This window comes from Sinocyclocheilus anshuiensis, unplaced genomic scaffold (assembly GCF_001515605.1).
Source record: "Sinocyclocheilus anshuiensis isolate Anshui unplaced genomic scaffold, SAMN03320099.WGS_v1.1 scaffold918, whole genome shotgun sequence".
In the NCBI taxonomy this organism is placed as follows: Eukaryota; Metazoa; Chordata; class Actinopteri; order Cypriniformes; family Cyprinidae; genus Sinocyclocheilus; species Sinocyclocheilus anshuiensis.
The window spans coordinates 1,378,632-1,387,865 of NW_015540946.1; the positions used below are offsets into that span (position 1 = coordinate 1,378,632).

A 9,234-nucleotide genomic window follows, 5' to 3' on the forward strand; every position below is an offset into this window, starting at 1 on the left:
CTACAATGACTGTGCACTGTGTAAACAATGAGTGATGTATACGCGCGAGAGATCACTTCCGGCGCTTGCGTAAACTACGCCGGAGTGCGTACACACCTCACGCACTGGATGCCGTGCACGCGCTCAAAGCAGTTGGACATAGTGGTGTATTAGAGGTAAAATATGATATAAATACTGTTCGGTTTCTCGCACAATTTGGTCGTTTCGTGTCTTAGGACATCAATGTGTCGTCACGAGCCGCAGGGTTTAATTTGGATTTGTCTGTGCATGTTTTTTTTACTCTCATAGATTTTGTTACCATTGCCATGTATTATACGACTGATAGACTGCAACAGCTGGAGTTAAAAATCTCCGTTTGTGTTCTACTGAAGAAACATCTGAAGAGGCATCTTGGATGCCCTGGGGGTAAGCAGATAAACATCAAATCATTTTTGGGTGAACTATCCCTTTAAGAAACAACAGCACAATGGCAAATAGATGTAGATGGATTTTTGAATAAAATAGAAATTGTATTAGATTTTTCTTATATGCACTATATAAAGACAAGAGAGACGTCACTGCTCTTACTTGATCTGGGCTACAACTTGGTCAAGACGATGGAAAAGATCATGGAAGAGGATGCAGCTAGACTTGCTGTTGATATCATGCCCATAGCTTCGCTTCCAGTACTGTTTCAGGTCACCAGCATACTCCATCACCTTAAAAGACAGAACACAGTGCTTTCAAACATCTACAGGTACTGGTACATATGACCTCTCACCGGTGTGCAACAATATTCAGAAAGACATTGTCATTATTAGAGTAGCATTCTGAATTTAAAATCTAAATTGGTCTAAAAATAAAAGTTTTTTTCTCAAAACATACACTACCATTCAAAGGTTTGGGGTTGGTAAGATTAAAAAAAACATTTTTTTAAATGTAGTCTCTTATGCTTACCAAGGCTGCATTTATTTGCTCAAAAATACAGTGAAACAGTAATACTGTGAAATATTATTACAATTTAAAATAACTGTTTTATATTTTATTCTTGTGATGGCAAAGCTGAATTTTCAGCTGCCACTACTCCAGTCATCAGTGTCAAATGATCCTCAGAAATCATTCTAAAATGCTGCTTTGGTGCTCAATAAACATTTCATATTATTATCAATGCTGAAAACTGTTGTGTTGCTTAATATTTTTGTGGAAAACGTGATGAATAGAAAGTTCAGCACAGCATTAATTATAGGGTTTTTTTTTAGAAATAGGATTTTTTTTGTATAAAAGTAAAGGTGTTTACTGTCACTTCTCATTCATTTATTAATTCTTAAGTTATAGGGCTCGGCAGAGAGAGCACTTCACTCACATTTGCGACTAAAAATAGATGTGTGCGAACTGGAAAATGTATTTAGGAGCAACTTACACGGTAATTTCTTCAAATTACTTATGGATAAACAGCGATTCAGCCTCATATGATTATTGAACTTTAAAAAAGGCGTTGATTAAGCACAGATGAGAAGGCGGAACGAATGAAGGAGACGTGCTGAATGAAAGCGCACATTCGGCACTAGAGGGCGCTGACGGAGGCAGAAATGCAGCCGTTACCCAGGCAACCCTGTAAACAAAGCAGCTAGGCTGTTTTCTGTTTCAAACAGCCATTTAGATATTTATATTCGCTTTAGTCTTCACCATTGCACCAAATAATTAATACTTAAAGACTTAAGCTATTTATTTTCAAACGTAAACTTTTTTTATTGTATTTTAATCTAACCTAAAACACGGCCTAGCTACCTATATATTGACTGAATCGTTATTATTGTTCGGTAACACTTAACAGGTTCCATTAACATTATTTAACTACATTAGTTAACATGAAATAACAATGACTGCATTAATTAATTTCAAATCATGTTAATTTCAACTTTTAATAATACAATATAAAATCAAAAGTTGTGTCTGCTAATATTATTTAATGGCGTTAAAATGAACTAACAATAAATAGTTGTATTTTTATTAATCAACGTTAACAAATAATATTCACAACTATAACAGTTATCTATTGCACATTGTTAGTTAATGTTAACCATCTTTAAATAAAGTTAACTAATGGGACCTTATTGTAAAGAGTTACCTATTATTATTTCGTTCATTTGAACTTTAATCTTTTGTACTCTAATCTTGAAACACTTGTTTACTTAATATTTTTGTGTATTTTTTTAAATAAAGTATTTCTTTAGTAAAATATCTTTAATAAAGTTATTTAACCTGTTAGGAGGAGAACACTTTTTTTTACTTACTAAATTATATATTGTGATAAAACCATATACCGTGATAAAAGCTTCAACGACTATTATGAAAATTTGATACCATCACATACCTAATGTACATAAAATAGGATTATTAATAATTACATAATCAGCCTATTAAATAGAGTCTGAAGCAAAATTATATAAAAACCTTGTGTACTTTCTGTATTCAGATAAATTAAATAATCGTGTTTGTAAAGGTCTCCTTATATCCCCTTATTAAGCTAAAACACATCATTTGAAAAATTTGCATTGTGCCCCTAAATTTTTATATATATACTATATATAAGTATATACAGTGGGTACGGAAAGTATTCAGACCCCCTTAAATTTTTCACTCTTTGTTATATTGCAGCCATTTGAAAAATTGAAGGGGGTCTGAATACTTTCCGTACCCACTGTATATATACTATATGTAGGAAATGTTTTATTTCTTAAATAAAACCTCCCAGGAAAAGTAAAGATAGGCAAACAGAAGAACTGCGCTGTTCCAGTACCTGTGCATCTACCTTGTCAAACAACTGGCACCAGGGTGAGTTCAGATCATGGATAGTAAACTCATATGCACACAGGAAGAAAGCTGCTTCCACTGAATCTGTAAAGCAAAACAATGTGTCATTTGCTAACGCATTAGACAGTAGACCAAATTAGACAGTAAATTGTACATTTCTTTATGCAATGTTAATTCTTTGTTATGTCTGGATATTTGATAAAAATGTGTTTGTGTATATGACAATCTAATATTTTTGCACTTTCACTAAGTTATTAAAAACAATAAACACTGCCATCTAATGGTCATACTAAAGACTGCAGTAGCTACAATATGCTAAATTCTTTCCCGCTCTCTCTATCTCTCACTCACTGTTTGTGCATTGATATACAACTGCTGACAGCAGCAGATCAAGTGAGCAGCCCTGACCTCTAAACTCTCTAAGTAAATCCTGCTTCATCAACTGTGGAATGGTTTTCTTGCTTTTGTGCTTCTCATTCCCAAATGTTCCCATCTTAATTCTATTTTTGAGAGTAAAAGCTACAGCAAACTGTCAAAATAAACTGAAGTATTTCATATGGAAACCCAGTGCTTCAATCTATTTCACCAAAATAAACTGAAATGATATGGATACTGTCCCACTATTTTTTTATTCAAGAAGAAAATGTAAGTGCAAAATAGGAGAAGTATTTTAACCTCATAAGCATACATATTTCAACAGGTCAAACAGAAAAGGTGCTGGAATTCAAAATAAAAAAAATCAAATCAATGTGTGTCTGTTTGCTGAAAACTTCTAACTTATCTAACCTATGGGACATATTAGTGCTGTGGTTGCAATGCATATGTAAAATTTTGAACTTTGGAAGCCCAGCCCGGTCAACCAATTCGAGTTACGGACTTGGAATCTCTTAATCTTTTAGATTTCCAACCATTTTAGTTTGTAGATTTATTTTTTTATATATTTATAAATAACCTCAAGAATTTCTAATCCAATTTGAATGATGCTTTACATGCATCCTCACTGCACAGAAATATTTGAAAAGGCAAACAATGGTAGTTACTAGAAAAATTAGCCTATGTTTCTGTCTTTAGGTTCTCATCTAAAAATGCTTATTTTACATATCAGTCTCACATGCAATCGGGAAGGAAGTGTGTGTAATAATATTCGGATGTGCAGAGTTTTGTGGTTGTGGTTGCAAGGACATTACATTTAGAGGGAACTGAATTTGCCACATATTTTCTGAAATTGGTGGTAGTACAACAGCTCTTTCCATAAAACAAAACCAACATATCAAATTGAAGTGGTCTGCAAAGTTACGACACTCAAAGTTCAATGCAAAGGGAGATATTTTCTTTTAAAGTAATCGCTGTTAAGGACTACAAAAAAAGACAGGTAGGTACTACAACACACTTCTTCCCAGGTTTGTGACATCACTAACCCCGATGTTTACAGAAACCCTGCCCCCAGGAACATGCAACCACCCGTAATGGTAAGGGGGCGTGACAAACAAACCATTATCACATTTCTAAACTGCACAGCGACATTTTGGACACTGCTTTATTTCAGCATTTGTGACTGAGTAAAAAGGTCATGATCATATTAAGTCATCACTGACCATCGGTGATGCTGGCGTAAGGGACCTCCAGCCTGTCAGCCATTTTCTCCATTACTCTTTTCATCTCAGGGCCTTCATTAAAACGTTTCACTTCCTCCAAGGCGCTCTTGTTGTTCTCCACTTCTTTCACAAACCGTTCGCACTGGTCAAAGTAACGCATTAAAGCGTCATTAACAGCAGGTTCCAACTCAACTAGAAAATGAAACAAATAAATACATTTAAAAAATAAAACATGATGAATTGACATTACAAATTTACAACGCTGGCACTACAACTCTTAAAACCAGACTTTATGCTGCTTTGTAATCTTATTTTATCAGTTGGGGAAGTTAAATTCAGCATAGATTTCTAATAAAAATTGGGTTGATCAAAACACTAATTGATCAAAATAGATTTGCTTTTGTGGACGTGTTTTCTGTGTTTGTCTGTCCATTTAGCTACAAGTTTCTTTGCTTGTGTGGGAATTGTAAGTATATACTTTATGTGTGCTCATCAAGGCAACAAACACAACCAACTGTTGAAGGTCCACATAAGCATATTTAAGTTTTCAGATACCCTAAAATCTATTTAATATGTGTTTGTGCCTCCTTAGAGTGTATTCGATCAAATATGTGTAATTCAACAATTGGCAACCATATGACTTTAAAATTATGTGTAATGCATAAACAGGTATCACATCATTGAATACGCATTAGTGTAGAGCAGGGGTGCCCAAACTCGGTCCTGGAGGGTTTAGCTCCAACTTGCCTCAACACACCTGCCTGGAAGTTTCTAGTATGACTAGTAAGAGCTTGATTAGCTGGTTCAGGTGTGTCTAATAATTGGGGTTGGAGCTCAACTCTGCAGGACACCGGCCCTCCAGGACCGAGTTTGGGCACCCCTGGTGTAGAGCAAAGTGTAGGTGATAAGACAATAATGATTTCTGTGAATATTGATATATCAGTCAGGAGACACATTACTGTGGCCTTTTTCAAAGGAAAAATCTGGAGAAGACTAAAGCAAAAGTCTCCATTTGCTCTTCACTGAAGCCCCTGTCAATGAAATACAACTGAATTAGATATTTTTTAAATTTTTATATGAGAATTGAAACAGGCACTTGATAGAACTGAAAAGTGCAAGTCTCCATTTTCTCTTCACTGAATCTCACAGCTGTTGAGAAGAAACAATGAGTACTAGGCCTATTGCAAATTTTGTACGAAGAACCAAGATTATAGACTAGGGCTAAATTAAGCATATGTTCATGCTGGAAAACAGTGATTTAACAGTAGGGCATGCAGATGATTCAGTGCTTGAGGTAACTGCAGGGCTGGTCCTCAAGCATTACCTTTTATGCTGAGTCCTTTCATTAGTCCCTCTCTGAAAGCGATGGTACTGTTCACACACCTGTGCTTGGAGCTGGTGATCAGTTTCACGCGTCCGTTACGCACATTGTCCTCGGTCAGCAAAGAAGGGAACCATTTGATGAGTCTCTGCGCTAGGTGCCTGTGATCCGCACGGCCCTTGTCCACCAGTCGCCCGTCCATATCATCCGTGTACCACATCTTCCACTGCGACTTTATCTCTGACAAACAGTTTAAGTTGCCGGTCGCATCACGCACGACGAGATCATAAAATTCGCGCATCTTCTGAATGTTTTTACTGGTCGGGTACCTCGTCCCATGCCGGATTATAGCTGTCAAATGAATTTCGCTGCATTTCGAGGAAGGCAGCGTCACAAGGGAGTTGTTTGTGACCAAAAGATCGTCGATTAAGTACGTGTTGACATCTTCATAGCGACCTTTGGTACCAAAATACCTGGCGATCGCTGGAATAATGCTGATTTTTGGGGATGAGTGGATGCTACAAGAGGACATAAACGCCCAGTAACTTATAATGCAATGAAAAAGAACAAAGCATATGGTTGTTACCACTTGTTTGACCATGTTTGTGTCTTGGGGTGCGTTGCTCGGTGTCTCCTCTCCTTTTGCGCAACTGAAAGGTGACTCATTTCAATGAGACTTTGCTCGCAGGCTGATGTTTGCGGATGTTTACACTGAGGACCTCGGAGATGTTGGCCAAATAGTAGCTTTCCCTGGTATTCTGCTTTCTCTGTCTCTGCATTTGTAATGGTTGCTCTGGTCCTGACAAATAGTAAAATAAATGAAATAATAAATTTACAGAATTAACAGAATTGTGTTATTTCTAGGTCTAGAGACAGGTCATGGAAATTCATATCTTCTATGCTCTGAATACTAGAAAAATTTAATCTACAAATTTAATCTTTAAGTGACGTAAATTCGGTACCAAAGTGACCGTTTTTAACCATGGATGAAGAAAGTCAAGATTTAAAAAACGAAAACAAGTAGAAATTCCATAAATTATTTCACAATATTATCAATACTTAAATGTTTCTGTACTATGTATGAGTTGATTTTGGTTGTAGTAGGCCTAAATAAGTATGTATGTTACTTTGATTAATTACTGTGTCATAACAAAATAATAGTGGTCTTGGATACATCCTCAGTATCCTTCATACCAGTTCCATAGTTGTAGAATTTTTTTTTATAGCCATATAAAATGTGTCACCTAATTTGGTCAAGTAGCCCACTTTCATTGATTGAATTCGTTTAAATTAAATATATGGTTTTGATATAAGATTTTTTTGATATAAAATAAGAGCCAGTGGTGGTTTTGTAGGCAAACATTAATGCCTTGAATTTAATGCGAGCAGCTACTGGTAGCCAGTGCGAATTGATGAAAAGAGGTGTGACATGCGTTCTTTTCGCCTCATTAAAGATTAATCTTGCAGCGGCATTTTGGATTAATTGTAGTGTAAATGTAAATGTAAATTAACCACTTCATATTAGCTCATTTGAATGTGAAAACAGGTAATGTATCACTAGAGCAACCAAGCCCATATATTCAATATATTTAATGTAGACGGATAATTTAATACACTTATATACAGATTAATCCAGTGTTACATTCTGGTTGGACCTCGAAGAGGGGCGGGGCGTTGTGTACTACGTCACGAGCAGTGGGACAAGACGGTATCCCTTCCCTTTCAGTTTCTTCTCGCAGGTCCGACCGCTTTAAATCCTCCCACTGACGCGCACGTCTCCAGCTCGGTATACGCGGCCAAAACACCAACCCCATCACAACACAGTTACACTCTTCTGACGGAGATATATTACGCGACTGCGGGATTGTCAGGAGAGGCGTGTTGTTTTGGCCTGGATCGGGATCGCGTCGGATCGCCTCTGCTCAGGATCGGACGAGCTACAAGTCTTCATTGGAAAAAATAACAACACGGTGAGTTCGACTCAACGGAGCTGTTGATCTTTACTTCTCCCGGGCCTCTCTAAGAACACATTTCGTGTATTTTGACGTCTATTAGTCCTCTATAGGTCTCTTATAACCGCCCACTGTGGACTAAGGGAATTTATTTTCCACTAGGATCGAGTGATCCTTTGCTGTGTAATCTCTCTTTAATCGCTTGCCTAATCTGGACCAGCTCTAAATTATCGTTTCTAAAGGTAAAGAGCTGCTATGACACGACACACCGAGAGGGAATGGCAGCTTTTGCCAAGTATTACCGTAGTGGAAAGCATTTCTCGTAATAGCGCGTGATCTCGATGGCCGTAATAAAGTGTAACGCTTTTCTCGCGCCAGACGCGTCAGTTGACGAGAACCGTAACAATTTATGTCACTCATAATGCTCAGTGACAGCCGGATGAGTCTAGTGCGAAAAAGTGGGCGATTCAATTTGTTAGAGGCTTAGTGGCCCACATGTTGCGTTCTGGGGTTGTTGTTTACGCAGTCCGATTTAACATATCCTATTTAAAATCGTTGCCAAATATGCCACCGAACGATAAAGGGATGATAGGGATCGTTCACCCAAAATGTAAAATTCTGTGCGACAAATATTCAATGACTTTCAAAGGGTCACTTCAAAATTATTTCTGCTTGTAATCTTCTGCGCACAGTAAACCGGTTTTCGTGGTAGTTATCGCTAACCATCTTAAAGACGTTTTATACTAAACACTAACAATTTCCGTGTTATATTGTGAAGTGTAAAGTCTAAGATAAAACGATAAATAATGACAGCACTTAGGCCCAACCCCAATTCTATTTTATACCCCTTCCCCTTCCCCTACCCCTCCGCCTACCCCCTCCCCTTGTCCCTTGAAACAGAGTGTCAAGGGGTAGGGGTGAAAATAGTCCCCTAAGAATTGGGACACCACTACTATGCCGTCACACGTCATCATACGTTGTCTAGCTCCTACAATACACACACCTATACTGGTGTGCTGGTGTGCTGGAAATCCATTTATCCTTTGTTGAAACTTCTGCGTCGTCGTGGAGAACGCAGGTCACGGTTGCTTAGGAATGGCAGACGCCACGAAAGCGCAAGCTCCCGAGCGTTTTGGAAAAAAGGAGAAAGCGGCACGACTGGCATTTTCCACGCGTTTTTAGGCGCGACATGAATGGCCCCAAAGTCTGTCTACACTGGACGTGACAAAGCGACCGTTGCCAATCATTTGAACTTTGTTTGTCAGTACGTCATAAAGAGAACGCGGCATCAGTTTTCTGTCATGATTTGTTGTGCCGCGCTGCATCCAGTGTAGACAGACAGCATCACTGATTATAATGGGTTCATTGTATTTTGTCGCGGCGCTCGCGTCCAGTGTAGACACAGTGAGAGCCATGCAGATGCACGTGAACATTAATTTCTGTTCACTTCTGCGTAGGGCTTGGTAAAAAATATAGATATCTCGATATTAATCGATTCTCATTTTTACGGAACAATATCGATTCTTAAATCCCAAGAATCGATTAGTCTAGCCTGTTTTCAGTTAATGGATGG

At 37.8% G+C, this 9,234-nt stretch overlaps 1 protein-coding gene across 1 annotated transcript in view; it reads right to left on the minus strand.

The window, feature by feature from the left end:
* minpp1a (multiple inositol-polyphosphate phosphatase 1a) overlaps nucleotides 1-6,507 on the minus strand; it is a 14,428-nt gene extending 7,921 nt beyond the window's left edge. Inside the window, exons 1-4 of the mRNA XM_016487964.1 lie at nucleotides 5,713-6,507; nucleotides 4,389-4,580; nucleotides 2,780-2,877; nucleotides 568-698 (exon numbers count right to left, since the gene is read on the minus strand). Coding sequence (XP_016343450.1) covers nucleotides 568-698; nucleotides 2,780-2,877; nucleotides 4,389-4,580; nucleotides 5,713-6,310 — 1,019 coding nt within the window. The 5' untranslated portion in view covers nucleotides 6,311-6,507. The remainder of the gene's footprint in view (nucleotides 1-567; nucleotides 699-2,779; nucleotides 2,878-4,388; nucleotides 4,581-5,712) is intronic.
* Nucleotides 6,508-9,234: the final 2,727 nt, after the last annotated feature.